This window comes from Leguminivora glycinivorella, chromosome 23 (genome assembly GCF_023078275.1).
Source record: "Leguminivora glycinivorella isolate SPB_JAAS2020 chromosome 23, LegGlyc_1.1, whole genome shotgun sequence".
In the NCBI taxonomy this organism is placed as follows: Eukaryota; Metazoa; Arthropoda; class Insecta; order Lepidoptera; family Tortricidae; genus Leguminivora; species Leguminivora glycinivorella.
The window spans coordinates 6,168,659-6,189,252 of NC_062993.1; the positions used below are offsets into that span (position 1 = coordinate 6,168,659).

The 20,594-nt window shown below is 38.8% G+C and overlaps 3 protein-coding genes across 3 annotated transcripts in view; 1 reads left to right on the forward strand and 2 right to left on the reverse strand.

Annotated features, from left to right (window-relative positions):
* The window catches only part of LOC125238430 (disintegrin and metalloproteinase domain-containing protein 12-like), a 37,933-nt gene extending 27,264 nt beyond the window's left edge, over positions 1-10,669 (reverse strand). The window contains exon 1 of the mRNA XM_048145767.1: positions 10,351-10,669. Within this exon, the coding sequence (XP_048001724.1) occupies positions 10,351-10,444 (94 nt within the window). The 5' untranslated portion in view covers positions 10,445-10,669. The remainder of the gene's footprint in view (positions 1-10,350) is intronic.
* Positions 97-8,118, forward strand: LOC125238433 (F-box/LRR-repeat protein 16-like). Its single transcript, XM_048145777.1, has 8 exons — positions 97-529; positions 616-749; positions 1,166-1,386; positions 2,228-2,317; positions 3,044-3,497; positions 5,005-5,138; positions 6,138-6,266; positions 7,924-8,118. The coding sequence occupies exons 2-8, from the start codon at positions 617-619 to the stop codon at positions 8,005-8,007; spliced, it is 1,245 nt and encodes a 414-aa protein (XP_048001734.1). The 5' UTR covers positions 97-529; position 616; the 3' UTR covers positions 8,008-8,118.
* A 6,608-nt stretch (positions 10,670-17,277) lies between the features above and the next one.
* Positions 17,278-20,594, reverse strand: part of LOC125238431 (glycerol-3-phosphate acyltransferase 1, mitochondrial) — an 84,367-nt gene continuing 81,050 nt past the window's right edge. Inside the window, 4 exon segments of the mRNA XM_048145770.1 lie at positions 17,278-17,505; positions 18,119-18,264; positions 19,273-19,418; positions 20,088-20,290. Coding sequence (XP_048001727.1) covers positions 17,318-17,505; positions 18,119-18,264; positions 19,273-19,418; positions 20,088-20,290 — 683 coding nt within the window. The 3' untranslated portion in view covers positions 17,278-17,317.

Sequence of the window (20,594 nt, forward strand, 5' to 3'; positions counted from 1 at the left end):
AGTAGGTGTGACGGTGCTGCACTCTGGCGGCAGCACCATGCCATAATATTTCATATTTTTTGAACGCATCCATCTAATGTCAGATTGACAGTAACTTGTTGAAGTTTTTATCGTGTTCCTTTTGTATTTACTTTCGTATTGTATTTGAACTGTATAAATAAATACTATATATATTTTAGTGCAACGAATAATTTTAATTAAGTATGTAAAAAGTGCAAAAAGCAACTATCATATAATACGTAATACTAATATACCTACTTAAATGTTTTCAAGTGGTCTAGCTGCGTAATTAAAGAAACAGGTTTTATGAGGAAAACAGATTTATAAGGAAAATCGTAGAAAAATGAGAAAAGGGTTTTTAAATAATATTAGTATGACCACATTAGTGCCTATAATGTAAAGGCCGAAATCAAGAAGAATTTATATTTTAAACTTATTTGAAAGTTAAGCAGAACGGCCGGTTTTAAGACTCGCGTATTTTTACGCTTTCACCAGTGAGGAAATATGCTAAAGATTAATTAATACAGAAGTACATTGAATTTTTTTTTAATTTTGTAACAAGAAATGTACTTTACCTAATAAAAATAAAAGAGATACATTGAATAAATTACAAAGGATGTCTACTATACTGGATGTGTTGAATGAAGACTGCTGGCACTACATATTGGATTGGCTGCACACAGATGACATTATCAGGTCCGAGCGAGTGAGCAAGGAATGGCGAGATGTAATATATCGGTACCTACAGGGTAAGTTACTGCTTAAAGAACATAATTATTTTTCATACAAAATATTTTATTTTATAGGGTGCTTTAGGCTAAATCACTCCACCATATCTGGGCAGGTGCCTAGGGTCAAAATTCACTGAAGATTATGAATTTGAATGTAGCCTTTGTTGTATTGTCAATGTAGGCCTTTCAGTAATTCGACATTTTTATACACTTTGTCATAAAAAACAACAAAAATTTCAGTTTTGTAGTTAGTTTATATTTTTAGACTAAGTAATTTAAATTTAGTTCTTGTGTAATTCTAAGATAATAATTTGCTCCTTCAGTAATAATGCCTGTTTGAATGCTTGTTAATGTAAACAATATATATGATGTGGATGTACTTTTATAATAAAATAAATAAATAAATAAATAATTCCGGTTTAAATATTTCCCAGGTGTTGGTATCAGCATAGAATATGATACTCGTCCCGAGCTCTGGTACGGCCAGAACCACAACCTGTCTCACTCGTACCGCATACTGAGGATAGAGGGGGACAATCCCGAAGTGCTAAAGAACTTGGTGCGGAAGTGGGGTTCGTGCATCAAGAAATCGGATTGTTTGGACAGCACTATGGATGTGTTGACGAAAAACTGTCCGAATTTAAAAGATGTTACAGTATGTATTAGAATTTATTTGATACTAGCTTATGCCAGCGGCTTCGCTCGCGCTAGAAAGAGACAAAAAGTAGCCTATCTCACTCTCCATCCCTTCATCTATCTCCACTTAAAAAAATCACGTCAATTCGTCGCTCCGTTTTGTCGTGAAAGACTGACAAACAGACACGCACACTTTCCTATTTATAATATTAGTATGGACTTTGAAACCTTACTTATATCAATCATAAACAATCTGTTGAATTAGAATGCAAAAAACCGTCTATTACGTATTAAACGCAGGTATGCTGATTTTTTACCTCTTTCACTCCTATGTAAAAAATAAAGCGTCCGCCAAACATAAAGCGTTTTTTTATCGTAGCGCAATGATAGCGGTGCGCCGGCAGAACGCTGGCGTTCCGCTATCGTTGCGCTCCTACTACGCTAACGCTACCGCTCCGCCTACGCTATCAAAACGCGCATGTGTGGCCGAGCTTTACAAGAGTGGCGCCAAAACAAAACAATTTTTTATCGTAAAAAGCCGCCTGTGACGCCTGTAACCCTAAGTGAAAATGGTACAGTGGGCTGCAAAAGAGCATGGAAAATTTATCAATGAATTCATTCATCATTTATCCATGCAATTGATTCGCAGCTCATTTTACAGTTAGCTGCAGAGAAAAGTAGACCCCCTTGCATACAAATTTGTATGCAGGTGGGTCTACTTTTTTGCAGCTGACTGTACCATATATTACGCAGATTAGACGTTAAAGGGCATAAGTGTGATATGTTTTTCTAGCCCGATTTTGTCCCCTTTTCACTAGTTTTATTTATACATATAGTCATGTAAACCTATTATTTTACAGTTTCACGGCGTACAAAGTGACAACTTAGCAACGGCATCATCGAAAGTGTTCAAAAAGCTAAAACGAGTACATTTCAAAGGATGCAACGACGTAAGACACAAAATGCTTAGCTTAAAGCTAGGAACATACTACGCGGACGCGGATAGTTTGCACGGTTATGTGTAATTTCATTGTCCAGATTCCGCGGTCGATTTATGACGGACGTCCGCGTAGTATGTTCCTAGCTTTATGATTACTGCTTTACGTACGACCCAATCAGATTGGTCTAAGTGAGACAGCGGTGAGCGGCGTTGCAGAATCTGTTTAAATAAAATGACAATGCACATATTGTTTCCTTTTCACTAGTTTTATTTATACATATAGTCCATACATGTTCAAAAAGCTAGAGCGAGACATAGCGATGGGACTTACGCGGACGTCCGTCGTAAAACGACCGCGACCGCGACTGATCAGTGTGCACGGAACAAAACATCCAGCGAGCCAGATTTCGATCGGACGTCCATGCACTCAAGGCCATGTCCACGTCTGTCGACCGATAGTTTGCACGGTTATGTGTAATTTCATTGTCCAGATTCCGCGGTCGATTTATGACGGACGTCCGCGTAGTATGTTCCTAGCTTTATGATTACTGCTTTACGTACGACCCAATCAGATTGGTCTAAGTGAGACAGCGGTGAGCGGCGGCCATACATTGGAGCGAGACATAGCGATGGGACTTTTCATTCGCACGTATGGCCGCCGCTCACCGCTGTCGCGCTCAGACCAATGTCCTGGGGCCTTTATAATTTCTGTTGGTTCTGTATGTGTAAGGAATAGTTGACAGATAAATGCGTCAGGCAGTGGCTGGCGAGTTACAACCTAGAGGAGCTAGTGATCTGGGAAGCCGATGATGTTACAGGAAGATTTCTAATATCTGAACACTCGGAGAAACTCAAGCATCTGTCCTTCAAAGACTGTAAGACTTTGGACTACTGTCACCTCTTCTCTGCTGTCACACACCTTAAGAAGTTAAACAAGTTGGAGTTGATATTAGCGAATAAAGAGGTTTACCTTAATGTGCACAAGCTATTGGACCAGTTACCAGATTTGGAGGACTTGTGTATGCGATGGGAGAAAATGGAGTTAAGGTATGAGTGGGCGGCGGCGGTGGGGCGGTTAAGGCTGAGAAGGTTGGACCTGAGCTTTAACCCTAATGTGAATGATGAGTTGTTGGAGAAGGCTAGTTGCGGGTTCGGACGGCTTGAGGAATTGCTTTTGATGCGATGTGAAGGTGAGTAGGACAGGAACAAGATGTTGGTCTTCAATTTTATCAGAATGCTTCCCATTCAATTCATAGGCAAGATTTGAGATTAAATTCGACTTGGTATTGACTGTACACACAGACCAACCCCTATAGACATCTATTACAAGACGACTCGCGGTGGCCAGCCTTCCTAGTATTTGCACTGATATAAGCGCGGGCGCTCGCCGTGCCCGATCAGTATCGACCAAGTAACAGACCCGAAAGCAGCGCGTGTTTTTCGCACAAAAAAATTGGAAAAGGGTATTTTGATGCCTTAAAGATGTCCACCTGTAGTGTGAAATGGTGTGGAAAGGTAACAAGAAGCTCAAATTTAAAAACAGACGGCATTACATTCCACAAATAAGTCATATTTATAATTTATTCAGAGCCGGCATAGGTCAACTTACATTGGCCACTTACGCGTCAGTAGAGGGACAGTCATACTTCTGTCCCTTTTCATCTGGCGCGACTGCCCGCCGTCCTTGAAACGGCCAATCACAGCGCGCTTAACACATTCCCCGCCCGCTCCTCGCACCCCAAACAGTGGTGACTCGTATCGCGAACCAAATATACAAGACTGCCACTCTATAGGAGGTTCTCTGTGACTGTACACAATTCTGTACAAACTTGTTCCCACATAGAAAGTGGCGCCGTCTTTTATTTTCTAGTTTTATATATCACTAGCATTTGCCCGTGGTTTCGCTCGCGTTAAATTCGAAAATTGCGGAATGCTCCATACAGACTTCCACCCCCCATTTTAGAAGAAGAGGGGGGGGTTAGAAAGAAACAAACAGTAGCCTACGTCAATCTTGACGACCGGTCTGGCTCAGTCGGTCTGGCCTGCCTGCTAAGCCGCGGTCCTGGGATCGAATCCCGGTAAGGGCATTTATTTGTGTGTTGAGCACACATATTTGTTCCTGAGTCATGGATGTTTTCTATGTATATGTATGTATTTATATATTTAAGTATGTATATCGTCGCATAGCACCCATAGTACAAGCTGTGCTTAGTTTGGGGCTAACTTGATCTGTGTAATGTGTCCCCAATATTTATATATTATTTATTTCTATACTTTTCATCCCTTCAACTATCTCCATTTAAAAAATCTCGTCAATTTGTCGCTCCGTTTTGCCGTTTATATTATAAGTATGGACAAACAGGATCGAGTATTATAGAGAGTTACTGTCAAAGTAAAATGTGTAATCACAGTGCATAGACTGCCATCTCTCGACACAGGCTTAAAACTTTTGAACCTCATTTTTGACATTTTGGCCCATATTGTTAGCTTGATATGTGTTAAAATGTCAAATATTAATATTACCGCCATCTAGCAGAGCGTTCCCCAAAGGTGTAACGCCATCTAGGCCACCGTACCTTTTTCTCTATGGCTTTGAGGTACTTTTTTTCTTAGACATTATCCGTGTATACGGAGTTACATAACTATATCTTTGGTATGGATAATGGTCTACTTACGAGTATGATAAAATAATTGCAGGCATCACCGGCGCCGGGGTAAGAACGGCATGCAGTGCGGCGGGCGCGGCGCTGCGGGGCTTACAACTGGGCTCCAATACTCAGTTGGAAAATGAATACGTCGTGGATATTGTACGGGCTTGCCCCAACCTTGTAGTGAGTCCTGTGTCTACCCCGTGTTTTTTTTTGTTTTCCGTTAAATTCGACACGGTTCATCATCAGGAACCACACTGTATATCGCTTTTTGTTAAATTCGAAAAAAAAAAATAGTTGTTTTTAGTTTTCATACATAATAAATGGATTAATTAGTCTGTGAGGACCTTAATCATAACATTAAAGTCATTGTCAGGTGTTTGACGGTACATGTCGAAACAAATATCATTAGGAAGTGTTTAGTATTTTTTTTTTAATAATTCGATAATCGTAAGAGTTAGGACGCTAGTTTCTTAGAGAAATTGATAGTATTTTCAGTAAAGAATCTCTCCTTAAAGTTAACGGAATTCAATAAAAACAGGATGTATACTTCCTTACAACTGCGGGCGTAACACACTAGTTCGATAAATTTTATCGAATCGGTGCATCCCTATCGCACTTACAAATCGTTCGAAAAGTACGACCTGACGTTATATTGTTTATCACGCGACCATGCTTGCCTGCTTGGGCTCAGCTGCATAATGAGTACGTCGAGGACATTGTCCGAGCTTCTCCTAACCTCGTGGTGAGTCCCGTTTTAAGTCGAGCAATTAACTCTTAGAGAATTACTATTTAAGTGAAATGTGTACTCATAGCAGATCCTGGCGCTGCCGGAAAAACGGTAAGGTTGAAAAAAAAAAGAAAAGAAGGAAAATAAAAAGATCTAAATTTTGTGTGACGTAATATGTGGACGGCCCCTAAAACGAAGCGTAAGATTCGATCCGATATCGGATGTCGGAAGGATTTTGATGGGAAAAAAATCCAAGATGGCGCCTGTAATTGTATGGGATATCGGTCCTACATCCGATATCGGATCGGATAATGTGAAAACGCACTAAGAGTTCGATGGGTACCGCCCTTAGCCGCGTAAGCTGAAGACCCGGGTTCGATTCCTGGGTCGGCCACCGGCGGATTTGGTCCATTCCAGTTAATAACCTAACCTTATGGTTTATTTCGTTCCAGTGGATAGACCTGTCCTTCTGTCACGGTATAACGAACTACATCGTGGGAGAGGTGGCAAATGCGCGCACAGCCCGCGCCAAGAAGTTACAGCTTATAGCCGAGTGCACATACGTAGATGAGGTTGAGGAGGTAAGTCAAAATTTTATCGGAATATTTAAAATTGTACTTTTACTAGTATTGTTAGTATAAAAGCTGGAAGTAAATAAAAAACCGGCAAAGAGCGTGTCGGGCCACGCTCAGTGTAGGGTTCCGTAGTTTTCCGTATTTTTCTCAAAAACTACTGAACCTATCAAGTTCAAAACAATTTTCCTAGAAAGTCTTTATAAAGTTCTACTTTTGTGATTTTTTAAACATATGGTTCAAAAGTTAGGGGGACGCACTTTTTTTCCCTTTAGAAGCGATTATTTCTGAAAATATTAATATTATCAAAAAATGATTTTAGTAAACCCTTATTCATTTTTAAATACCTATCCAACAATATATCACACGTTGGGGTTAGAATGAAAAAAAAAAAATCAACCCCCACTTTACATGTAGGGGGGGGTACTCTAATAAAACATTTTTATCCATTTTTTATTTTTGCACTTTGTCGGCGTGATTGATATATATTTGTCGAAATTTCAGGCTCATCTGGTTACTGAGATTATCCGTCGGACGGACGGACGGACGGACGGACGGACGGACGGACGAAGACAGACATGGCGAAACTATAAGGGTTCCTAGTTTACGGAACCCTAAAAACAGCAGATGGAAGTAGGATTTTTTCGCACCAGCAAAAGGTTAACGATATCTATATTTTATTTATTATAAATTCGCTCGCTCTCTCTTTTATTTATCAGCTCATAGCTTACTTGCTCGTGGGACCAGTGCCCAAGCCAATAGAGAGTAAAGCCTCCGCCACATATAAAGCGTTTTAACGCGTTCCGCTCGCAATCCGCGCTCGTTAGTTCCCCCGGCGTCCGCTGGGCGCACCGCCAGCGTTCCTCCGGCGCACCGCTATCATTGCGCTCCGCTAACGCTCCACCTGCGCTCTCAAAACGCTCATGTGTGGCCGAGCCTTAAATGTGAACATTACACGACCAAATAAGTAGGTTAAAGCCAGGCCGCTCAGTGACAGATCCGCATGAATTTTGGTTGGTTAACCTACAAATGTAACTAGCCGAAAATTTACATTTTTTTTTTACTTTTTTTAAGTACCTTTAAAATACAGTGTATAGAGTACGCTGTAATGGCAATAAATAATCAATTCCATTTATTGTATAAAGGTGTGCCTATACAGTATGTAAACTAACGAAAACCATTTACTGTAACCCGTAAATGTCCAGGTGATACTGAGAAACTTTTACTATGGGATCAACCCCGAAATCACGAAAATATCTTCTGACAGTTTCATAGGTAGTTTTATTTTATAGTAAGTATTTCCTATGGGAGAGTAAATTTTTATTTCGCGTTTTGGGTGTTGGTCCCATAGTAAAAGTTTCTCAGTATCACCTGGACATTTACGGGTTACAGTAAATGGTTTTCGTTAGTTTACATACTGTATATACATGTTTGGGTTGTCGCTGACCAAGCAATATGCGTTATGTCGCAGTAAACCATTGTGTTACTGCTAAACACGGAAAGTGGCTATTATGTCATTACAACGCTACGTACTCGTATTTTATTTCTTATTAGTGAGAAACATTTGTTCTCATATGTTATTTAATTCTATGCTCAACAGTGGGCGATTAATGGCTGAAAATGATGATGATGATGATGATTTAATTCTATAATTTTGTCCTTTCAGGGTATGTTCCCATGGCTGGAGGTCGAATTCGGGGACAACTACCTATCCAAGAATTACTCCTATCCATGTAATACCAAAAAGTGAAATGAAAGGTATATTTGATATGAATTTACTATCCAAATGTAAATAAATAAATATTATAGGACATTCTTACACATATATTTTTTTTTATTGGGGACACCTGATTGACTGAGTCCCGCGGTAAGCTCAAGAAGGCTTCGGTTGTAGGTACTCAGACAACGATATATATAATATACAAATACTTATATACAGAAAACATCCATGACTCGGGAACAAATATCTGTGCTCATCACAAAAAATAAAGGCCCTTACCGTGATTCGAACCCGGGACCGCGGCGTAGCAGGCAGGGTCACTATGTCATCGTAAAGACAATATTACTATTACAACCCATTACGTTATTTTATTTATATTTCCTTATTAATTTGCATATACTTGGCAGCACAAATATGGGGAAAAAACTAATATAGTTTAATAACCTAACCACAAAGTTAACATTTTGAAAAAAACCCCGACTGCGACATAGTGGACCGATTTTCATGAAACATGGCTAAGAACACTCCCGACTAACTCAGCTTTCAGACAAAAAAACTAAATCTTAATCGGTTCATCCGTTCGGGAGCTACGATTCCACAGACAGACACACACACAGACAGACAATTTAAGATTAGCAGTTAAGTATATTATAAATGCATGTACGTTTCTTAGAAATAAACAGTTTTTTTTTTTAGACAGACAGACAGACAGACACGTCAAACTTATAACACCCCGTAAAAATTAAAAATCAGGTAACCACATAATTAATAAACTAAAAGTTATATTAATCATTCAGAAAGTGAAAATATCAAACATTATATCACGTTCTTAAAATGGGCTGGGAAGTAGAACTCGAGAGGACTGTGATTTCATATTATTTTTTAGGCCTAGGCCTGGCATAAAATATTGTCCTTTAGAGATTTCGACTCGGCGTGAAAACGGATCCCTATCCGGCCTCGCTCGCAAATGATCTTTGCGGTTGACACCGCCTGTCACCTACACCTACCAACTTTTTTTTACAATTCGCTAATTTGTCATTCGTATTTCCTGTTTATTTAATTAATCGAGAAATACATATGTATTTTCCTTTTCCGGACACAAACAATGCAACGCTGTAAAATATTCAGTATACATATTTGTCTAGTAATAGTACATTACATCAGAGGCCGGGAAAATGAGGATTTCCGGCCAAGTGGGTATATACGGCCGAGCGAGCGTGCGAGCGAGGCCGGATAGGGATACGAGGCCGGGAATCCGTTTTCACGCCGAGGCAAGTATAGTGCTTTTCTCAAACATACAATGAAATAAAAAATAAGGGTTCCTAGTTGACTACGGAACCCTAAAAAATGCTCTAAAGGACAATATATTATAAAAAAAAATTACTTTGCAGGCCTAGGCCTAAAATAGTTATTTGTTATACAAGGGGGCAAAGTTGTATTTTAACGCCGAGTGTGGAATTGAAAAACGAGCACGTGAAAGGATTCTATAGTTGAACCACGAGCGAAGCGAGTGGTTCGAGAATAGAATCCTGAACTTGCGAGTTTTTTAACACACGAGAAGTAAAATACATTTGCACCCGAGTGTAACACAAAACTTTTCCTCTCACTATAGCGAGGAAACTACAACGCAAAAAATGAGTTTATCACTGCTTCCAGTAGTTCCACAGGTGGTAAATCATCTTTATTACTACATTCACCTACTCTTATCAATTTCAAAGCAGTTAATTTGACTTTATTCAAGGTCAAATTACTTTACCCACTAGTGGATAAAATGCGTTTTTACCCGCTGGTATTAAAGGACAAAACACGTGTTTCCGAGCTAGTGAGGGGAAAAATAATATGAAATCCCTTTACAGTCCTCTCGAGTTGTTGCGCCCAAAAAGCGATACTTCCCAGCCCATTTTAAGGAACGTAAAGACAATATTTCATTGCATGTTTGAGAAAAAATATTTAGTGCTTGTTCGTTACTTTCCAACATTTGACGACCGGTCTGGCGCAGTCGGTAGTGACCCTGCCTGCTACGCCACGGTCCCGGGTTCGAATCCCGGTAAGGGCATTTATTTGTGTGATGAGCACAGATATTTGTTCCTGAGTCATGGATGTTTTCTATGTATATATTTGTATATTATATGTATATATCGTTGTCTGAGTACCCACAACACAAGCCTTCTTGAGCTTACCGTGGGCCTCAGTCAATCTGTGTAAGAATGTCCTATAATATTTAATATTTGTAGTAATTTTTAATTGTTTGGAACCTTCTTTATTTAATTTCACATGATTTGATTAAGACTTGCCCTTTTATAGGGCACTACTAATAAATATAATTCGGTCATTAATAAGATAAAAAATGTAGATATATTATTTTATACTTACTTCCATGGGCTTGTATGCAGATCGTCATATCCACAAACAATAGAAAATACACAAAACATAAGCACAAGACGCTCGAACCACAATTTTTCACCATTTTGGCACTTTCATTTGTTTTTTAAAAAGAATTATAAGTTCGCGGTAAACGATTATTTTTTACTTCATTTGTTGTAATAGTTTTATATAGATTTTTGTTACGGTAATGTAGTAAAATACATGGTAAATCATTAGGGAATTCTGTCTGTTGTGTCCAACGTCCTGGCGCTACGCGAGTCATCCAACTATTTGCAAAATACGGTAAATTAAATCCATACCGGATGGGATGACGTTTTACAAGTGATAACACTTTATGAAGGACTTAATACTCCCTGAAACTGAAACTCATCCATACTTAATATTATAAATGGGAAAGTGTGTGTGTCTGTTTGTTTGCCCGTCTTTCATGGAAAAACGGAGCGACGAAGAGACGTGATTTTTTAAGTGGAGATAATTAAAGGGACGGAAAGTGACATAGGCTACTTTTTGTCTCTTAACCCCCACATCCTTAAAATGGGGGGTAGAAGTTTGTATGCAGCATTGCCAGCATTCCGCAATTTTCGAATTAAATGCGAGCGAAGCCGCGGGCAAAAGTTAGTACTTTATAATAACGTAACCCCAACGCAAAAACGGCGGGGTGGGGATGTTATACGTTTAACGTGTCTGTCTGTCTGTGGCATCGTAGCTCCTGAACGGATGTACCAAACCGATATAAATTTAGTTTTTTTTTAAATATTTATTATCTTAGACTGATTGACCCCGGACGGCTGGGTCCCACTCCCACCTGGTGGAAATTGAAGACAGTCTTGGAATAGATAGTTCCTCATTGTTGTCTATGATCACACACGCCGCCGTAGCACCAATATGAAAGAGTGATAAAGAGAAACGACTAAGTACGTTACGGAGCGCAAACAATTGGCATGTTGGTTAAGTTGATATTTTTACCACGTCAATGGCAAACAGGCATACGGTCCGCCTGACGGAAAGAGGTCACTGTAACGGCTCAGCCACGACATTGGTCTAAGCGCGACAGCGGTGAGCGGCAGCCATACATGGGAGCGAGACAGCGATGGGACTTTTCATTCGCACGTATGGCTGCCGCTCACCGCTGCTGCGCTTAGACCAATGTCGTGGCTGGGCCGTAACGTCCTTAACCTACAGACGCCTGCGTTGTCTCGCTCGATACTTCTGTCGCTAACTTTAATGGGCCCGTGGCCAAGCGTACAGACGTTCTTTTTTTTTTGCCACTTTTATGAAGTATGATATTTTTGAAAAAAGATGTGCTATTTCTACCCAGAATTACTAGCCTTTTCAATCCTAGTAGTTCAAAAAATTGTCCCGGATAGATTTTTTCTTATTTTGTTACCATTTTCCGTACATGTTGTAAGGGGTAACAAAAGAGGAAAGTAACAAAAATGTATGGAAATTCTGGGACACTTTGTCTCCCAGTGAGATTGAAAGTACTCGTGATTCTGAGTACAATTGACCTAAAATTCCCTAATACAATAAAAAAAAAAAATGTATTGGCAAAAAAAAGAAATGCTCAGTTGCGTATTGCTCGCCACCGAACGTCAATGATTGGCTAGAGATGAGGTCAAAGTTTAATATAAAGTCATATTTATACAAAGATTCGTTTATTTCATCTTTTGTTCCTCCATTTCTCAGAAACGATACACCAGCTACCGTTATTCTAGTTTCCATTAAATCTTAGAGTATTTCGATATTCTTAATACAAAAGTTTCGTTTCGCGAGGCTATTTGAGACTGCAAAAGATATGTATAAGTTTTGAGCAGTATGTGTGATCAATATTTTATACATTGTCTGATTAATTTTTCAATAAGATATCAAATAAAAATAAAACTGACGACTTAAAGTTAACATCTTATTAAAAATGTATTGCAAATACTCGAAACTTATAATTTTCGTTCTAAATAGCCCCACAAGACGATTACAAATACAATGAAACCTGTTTAAAACGATTTCTATGAAAAACGCGTTTTACGCGAAAATTTCTAACGTAGTATTTTTTATAGGTTGGCTAGTGACAGATGTCATCTCACAGTATTCAAAATGACAGCTGTAACTGTATACAAGCTATGTAAAATTACTATGATAAAAAACTAGCCTCAAGACAATCGCCACCTAGCGTCAAGGATGAGGAAGCTTCGGATGAGGGTCAAAAAGATTTAGTTAAAAAACTTCTATGGACAATATTATAAAAGTTAACAACTCTGGTACATATGTATCCCATTTTTGGTATGTATTGCCAAGAAATGTAGTAAAAAGAAAGCACTAGATTTCCTTAACTTTTGTAATGTCCACAGGAGAGATATAACTAATTAATCACTACATAGTATAAAACAAAGTCGCTTTATCTGTCCCTATGTATGCTTAAATCTTTAAAACTACGCAACGGATTTTGATGCGGTTTTTTTTAATAGATAGAGTGATTGTAGAGGAAGGTTTACATGTAGGTATAGTACCCGTCGGAAGCCGAGGCGGGTCGCTAGTCATACTATAAAATCTGTTTGACCCAGGCAATATTGACATTAGTAAGAAATCGTATTAACGGGTTTGACTGTAAGTAGACTCGCAAGTCTAAATGGCCAGCCATGAATCGACAAATGCTACAATTTTGGACTTACATTCCAATCGTGAGATCACATTGTTTTCAACTTCATTCAGTGTCCATGGACTACGTTAACAGTTTCGAACCTTACTTACAGGTGTGGCAAGACTAGAAATTAAAAAGTAGTAACATCGTCCTGAAAGAAAGGGATGGCACGACGATGTTGCCACTTTTTAATTCTCTTTTTTGCCAAGCTGTAAGGTTCAACGACAAGAGTTACATAGAATGCAGTTCATCTTTTAATTATGCAATACACTTTATTAAATGTAGTCTATTCAATATGAATTTTACACAAAACACATTTTGACATCCGGGTCGATCGCAAACGGTCTAGATGCAAAATGCCCACAGTATTTTTTCCGTTTTATCTTAACTGTATAGACTATTCTGTGCAGATTGGCCTTCGGAAGGGGCGGCTCACTCCGCGATTCTATCGCAGTGCTACAAGTATTTAATGGTGACGACCTTCGCTCGGCAAAATAAAATTCAATGTCGGCTGCTCACGGTCCGCTTGTTAGTGTAGGTAAGAATTTAGAATGGCGGCATTTTGTGAACATCAAAGGAGTGAGCCTTTGTACTTGTATTATTATATATTCTGTGCCTTCGGCCATTTGAAGATAGCTAACGAAATTTCGACGGCTTCCGCTGTGGCGAGGTGGCCTAGGGGTTCATGGCGTTTGGCCCGGATTGCTAAAAGACGCCGGTTCGGATCCGGCCTTCACCACTGGTGGTGCTCGTCATTTTTTTTTATATATGACATCTTATTTAGATTTTTTTTTTTGATACCTAACGAAGTTTAACGAACCAAACCTACCTAAACATATAAATTTAGATAGTAATATAAAAAGTGGTCATTTTGCGTTTAGACAGTCCGAGATCGACCGGACATCCGATCTCAGGATACAAAATCGGCCATTTTGTTGACATTTAAGATTCCTATGGATAATTAAAATAGCATTTATTTTTCTGAATGAAGTTTTCTGTAGATATGTTTTTAAATGGACGTACATCAGCTCGGATGTCGCAGATATAGTTAGCTTATTAGCGCGCAAATACATCAAGTCGTTCACCTTATGCTGTCACACATGTATAGGCTATAGACGTTTAACTTTCGTGAGACATACCTATTGAAATATAAATAATAATAAATATTGGGGACACCTTACACTGATCTGTGTAAGGTGTCCCCAATATTTATTATACCCCAAACTAAGCAAAGCTTGAACTATGAGTGGTAGGCGACGATATACTTACTTATATAGATAAATACATACTTATATAATATACAAAAAAAACATCCATGACTCAGGAACAAATATCTGTGCTCATCACACAAATATTATGCCCTTACCAGGATTAGAACCCAACTACGCGCTAGGCCAGACCGGAATATTTGAATAAACAGATGTAATCACCTTATTATATCTGTTGCAACATATTTCGAGTCGTTTAGGAGACTCGTTATCAGGCATGAGTGCTTGCGGTGGCTAGACTCCGCACGGAGTAATAATAACGTGAGTACATCTCTTTATTTAAAGGCGAATCGTGATGTCTCTTTCGTTTCCCTTGGATAGCGAGAGATGGCGCCACAATCCTTACACGTTCTTCTCTTCTCTCTCTTTATTATTTTCGCAATAAAATAACTAGATTCCAACCCCCAAAAGACGCTAATATGGGGTGGCAGAAAGGTGACTGGACGAGTATGGGGTTGCTAGGCAACCGAAATTACGAAGAAACATCCGACTCAGTGTATTTGCACTTTTAAGCTTACAAAGTAACACTATCAGCTTTAAAATGCATAACTATAATATCACCGTGACATCACAAGGACAATAGCACAGCGTAAATGTTACAAAAAGTTTGCTTCACACAGTCATAGTACATTACGGATTACGGTACAGTACAGTTCAGTGGTGACGACCTTCGCGCGGCGCATTAGAATTCAATGTCGGGTGCTCGCGTGCGGTCCGTGTGTTAATGTAGGTAAGAATTTAGAATGGCGACATTTTGTGAACATCAAAGGAGTGAGCTTTCTGTACTTGTACTATTATATATTCTGTGGTACAAGTGCGGAAAAAGGGAAATTCGAGGCGAGCGGCGATAAATTTAAACGCGACCGAAGGGAGTCTGTGTGTCTGTTTGTTTGTTCGTCTTTCACGGCAAAACGGAGCGACGAATTGACATGATTTTTTAAGTGGAGATAGTTGAAGGGATGAGAGTGACATAGACTACTTTTTTACTCTTTCTAACGCGAGCGAAGCCGTGGGCAAAAGCTAGTTCATTTTAATTGACATAACTTGTTCGCCACTACACTGGGAATTACAATTGTAATCTTGACTTTTCATTACTGACATTTTAAAGAGAACATTCTGTAACATGTACGCTGTGACAACATAACATCACAGATAAATATTAGACATATTTTTTTTGGCTCCAATCTTTGAGCAATCTCAGTCAAAACACACACACACACAACTCTTTAGAAACAAACAATGCATGGAAATAAAACTAAATATACCTCTTACATTAAAATCATAAACAAAAAAATAAAAACATAGTACAATATGACGTTAGTTTGAACTAGATGGCGTTGTATAGGCAGTGTTATACAGCGCCATCTATGTCAAGTGTCAATGTAACTTATACTATAACTTATTTGTTTATGGTATAATCGTCTACAAAATATGGTTATGGTACTTATGGTAAGAACACTTATAATTGCAATGACCCGACACGAAATCATTACGTCAAGTAAGAATAAGATTCATTTTATGTGACTTGCCATCGAAAAAGGGTTCATATACTTCAAGTTCAATAAGGTTCTTTACTTTTAAACTCTAATAGAAATAGTTACGTCCTTATTGCAAAAAATATTGACCCTTTTGCGCTGGAATGTCACTGTTTCATTTACTACTTATACAATGTACAAAATTTTACGCATTTTGCGTACATCTATTTATGTTGTACTGTAAAACCCAGAAAACTGCTTCTTATAATAAGTTAAAAAAACAGGATGTGGCGTTTCCTAATAAAAAAGTGTTTTGTGCCTTTTTGTACGGAACTCTAAATAATTGACTTACATAATGCCAAATTTATTTTAATGGCGAGTATATTTGTGAGTGTGAACGGGAAAACGTCCCAATTTGTTCAAAAACACACTACACTTTGTTTGTGTTTTGTTTGTGTGTGTCGATTGCTATAAAGCCGCTTGGTCAGTTTATTAATTTATGATACAAGTAAATCTCGCCTTAACGGTAACCCACAAAGTGGGACGTTTTACTAAACACACCCACATTTTATGAGTGACTACCCCTTCAGTCAGTATTGAATATAATCTATGAGTTACACCTCAGTTTGTTTTTAAACATTGCAAAGTTAATAGTTACATTTACAACTAAATTGACAGTGCTGTTTGATAGTTATTTTTAGTCTTTTATTTAAATAAACTAAATATGACTATCTTTATTTGTCATATGTCAATTTCGTCAAATTGTCTATTAATATCCTCGTGAATCGTGATTAGTTCATATGGTCAATAAGACGCTCTCATGAAGCTGTCAGTTGGTAAAACAGAATCTTACGTAAGTGTCAATTTATAATATACAGTCAAATAGGCTTGCTAAAAATGACACCTTCAATAACCTGCATTTGGTGATTTATTAGCGCCATCCAGTTTTCATAAGTTGTCAGTTATAAGTAAAGTTTGCAAATAGCATCATGACTTAATGTCCTGTGTCCCCTAGATGGGGCAGAGGGCAAATGTCGCCATCGGTTTTGATACAGGTCATCCCTATCGCCTTCGCTTTTGATCGTCCTTGTGACGTCTTCGCTTTCCTTGGGGATTCCAGTCTATAGTCCCTTTTGCAATCCAGTTCCATTTGGTTTTGCTTGGAATTTTTATAGCCCCATTTAGTTTACAAAGGTCATTTTTATTACCATTCTGCAGATTTACCTTATTTTATAACGGTCACTATCACAGCAGTGGAGTGTGACGTTGTACCGGTACAAGTGTTCACAGCATCACGCCGCGCATGCGCGTCATACGGCAGCAAAACCTAATTATAATGATAAACAATTGTTTTAAACGTTATTTTATTTGAGTTACCCACTTGGTATTTTAGTAGCGCCATCTAGTTTACGAGTACATATGTCATTTATTTCATTCGTTTTCTACATATTGGCGTGGCTTGAGTTTTAGTAGCCCCATTTAGTTTACAAAGGTCATTTTTATCATTGGTTTGCTACATAACCATCATATTCTGTAGTTTTGATTTACCTTACGCTATCACTGTCAGACTGTCACTATCACAGCAGCGGGCTGGTCACGTTGTACCGGTACAAGTGTTCGCACACGGCGTCGCGGCGCGCATGCGCGTCGTAGGGCGGCAGGGGGCGCAGCATGCGCACTTTGTCGTGCGTGTATAGTTCTATGACACCCCACTGCTTCAGCAGCCGCCAGCAGTTGCGAATCGCGTCTGTGGATATCGCCTCGCCTGCGGAATATAATATAATATTATGTAGGTGAATCAACTTTTTCTTGCCTGTTATTGCCATGGTTACGGTCCCCTGAGTTACGCTGGTTTTATGCAAAAGTATTCTACTTAAACTATGCAAACGGTGGTGATGCTGGTTTGATTATATAAAAGGAATACGTGGTAAGAAAATTTTTAATAAAAATACTTAATGAGTTTAATTTATCCATTTCTACAAATAAACAAAGTCATACGTATTGACTGTAATGATATATATGACCTTCATAGCTAAGTCTCAACCGCAAGGAAGTTAATAAGTAGTTTAGATAATCACGATAAATAGGCAAATTTAGCCATTACTTGCATATCAATACGAAGTACACGTCTTCGTGAATCACACGAGGTATAACAAAAGCTAGATAAATATACGGAAATCATTTTAGTTCAGACATTATCAAGTTTTATTTTCAGTAACCGGATGTTATATTTTTGTGAATAGTTAATCACCAAATAAAAGACTGCTTAATAGGTCATCGGTTATTTCCGTAGCGTTATCATTATTCCCCCTAAACAGCTACGGTCCAACCATTCAAAAAAAAAATACTAGGTGTGTGTGTATTGTAATATTACTAACCGTATAGCATCTTGTTTTGAGTATAGTCTTCTGTGAGCGAGTCAAGCGTGGCCTTGATGAGCTCCTTCTGTGTGCCCGCTCGAATGCCTCGGCAAGCCGCCGCGTAGCCTTCTAATAGAGGCCTCAGTGTCCGTAGGAGGCGACCGCTGTATATAAAACACAACATAGATATGATATTTTGGTATGGAGGACAGTAGATCATTGACTTGAGAACCTCTATTTTAACACAATGTATGAAAGAGCCAAGTAGCTATACTTGTGTGATACTACAATATTTTGTATTTTGATGGCTTTGAATGTATTCATTCATCAATAATTTGGAAAAGAGTGTCGGTCCTCTCCAAAAACACTATTAGAGGATTGAAAGTATAGTTCACCGCGTCAAAACTGGCTGGGATAAAATGGCCGAAAATGGGCTGTTATTTATATAACTGTGGAATGAACTGTCTGCATCACAGTATAACAAAGAGTACTATCGTACAGTATGGCCACTCCCGCTCCCCGCTGAAAGTACCGCGCACCCCCTCTCGGTTACCTCACAGTTACCGCCTGTCAAAAATGCGAACAGTCGACCTGTCATGTCTCACTCATACAAGCATGGTAAGCGTTCACCTACATGAGCTTAGAATGTGTGCTAGGAACGCGCCTCTTTCATATATTTGATCGCCAGTGTCCGAGATGTGGTCTGCATGCCTGCGCTATTTCGGGGCTAATTTGATCTTCAAGAAAAGAGCCTTTTTGTGTTTTTTATTTTATTTATGCTCGTTTTCCTCTTGTCTTGTAAATAATCTAAATACAAAATTAAAATTTTGAGACACAGTGGATCGATTTTCATGAAACATGGCTAAGAACACTCCCGACTAACTCAGCTTGCAAACAAAAAAAAACTAAATCGGTTCATCCGTTCGGGAGCTACGATGCCACAGACAGACAGACACGTCAAACTGATAACTCCCCGTCGTTTTTGCGTCGGGGGTTAAAACAACACAAAAAACAAGATCTATATTGGAATGAAGTTATCATGCTATAATTATTATGTTGTAATTAGGTACTAAGGCAACTAACATAGTGGTAGTATTTAGGTGTAAGTATTAACCTTGTATGGATTTTGTGGTCCGAAATAAATGATTTTTATTTTTTTATGTATAACATACCGTTCTAATAGTGCCTCTGGCCGTTGTGACACCCTGTACTTGATTTTGAGCGTAGGATCTGGTCTATCATCATCATCATTGTCTTCATCGTCGAGTGTCCGCGCGAACCGCCGCGACCACTGCTGCTCTTCTAGGCCGTTGTTGCTCTAAAATAATTAAGCACTTTATACAGTTGTAAAAATCAGCCTTTTTTAATACTACGTCGGTGGCAAACAAGCATACGGTCCGCCTGATGGATGCTTCCATTGTTTGCTTACCTTGTTTCATTTCATTATTATTGACGTGAATTTAAGTATGTTTATACATTTTGGCTATCGCCCAAACATACATACTAGAAATAGGTATACATTTTAGAAATGTTTGTAGCTTATGAAGATTAAGGTATGTTGGTTTAGAAAATGTTTCTCCCGAAACTGGGTATGACTTTGTGTTGTGTTGCAGATCGGGTAATTTCCTCAAATTCGGCCACATGTGCCTATTTTCTGTGAGTACATGGTCAAAAATAGCATATGAGTACACTCCCAAGCCCCTCGCCCCTCCCCGTTAGAATCCCTCAAAGCTAGATAATTTGTTCGTTTCATAAAATTATGTAAGTCATTAGAACGTAAGGTCTATATGTAAGTGCTCATATGTAAAATAAACAAATAGCTTGCTAAAAACGCTGAACCAGACGACACTTTCTCTCTCATCTTTAACGCCCTTAAAACCAAACTTCCAGGTAGTCACAAAATACTACTTACTTATACTTGGATACTATGGTATCCAAGGTGATATTTTGTGACTATCTGGACATTTGGTTTGATCTCTCAACTTACCTCTAGAGGAGTGATAACTTCGCTAGCAATAAGCGACTCCAGCGCCTTCATCATAGTCTCCTCTATCCTGTGGCACGGCGCGCACAGAATGAACTCCTGGCTGAGGATCTCGCAGAGTTGCAGGGACGCCTCCATCAGCTCCGAGTGCCTTATGATCTCCTGGTCCGCGTTTGGCTGTCTGATTATACTTTCTAACGCCGTTGCTGCAAAAAAAAAATAGAGTTAGCTTTATATCACTAAGCGTTAAAATAAGTCTAACAAAATAAAACAGTTCTGGTAATACCAATTTGAACTCAAAGCGGCCGGTTATAAATTACGACCGGTTTCTGACGTAGTGCGCCACTTTTTTGTCTGGTAGTGAATGTGTTATTAGTATATTGTGCGTGGGGCGTCAGTTAAATATTACAAAAGCATATTGTTTTAAGCCCCGAGTTACACAGAATGTTTTTCAATTAAAAAAAATCAATTCACAGCACTTTCAATTAAACAACACTTTCAAGTCACAGC

What these genes read in the sequence shown, in the direction of transcription:
- LOC125238433 (XM_048145777.1), top strand. Translation starts at nt 617, where the DNA reads ATGTCTACTATACTGGATGTGTTGAATGAAGACTGCTGGCACTACATA. An exon ending in AATATATCGGTACCTACAGG is followed by an intron (nt 750 to 1,165) that starts GTAAGTTACTGC and finishes AATATTTCCCAG; the next exon opens with GTGTTGGTATCAGCATAGAA. An exon ending in ATTTCAAAGGATGCAACGAC is followed by an intron (nt 2,318 to 3,043) that starts GTAAGACACAAA and finishes TGTAAGGAATAG; the next exon opens with TTGACAGATAAATGCGTCAG.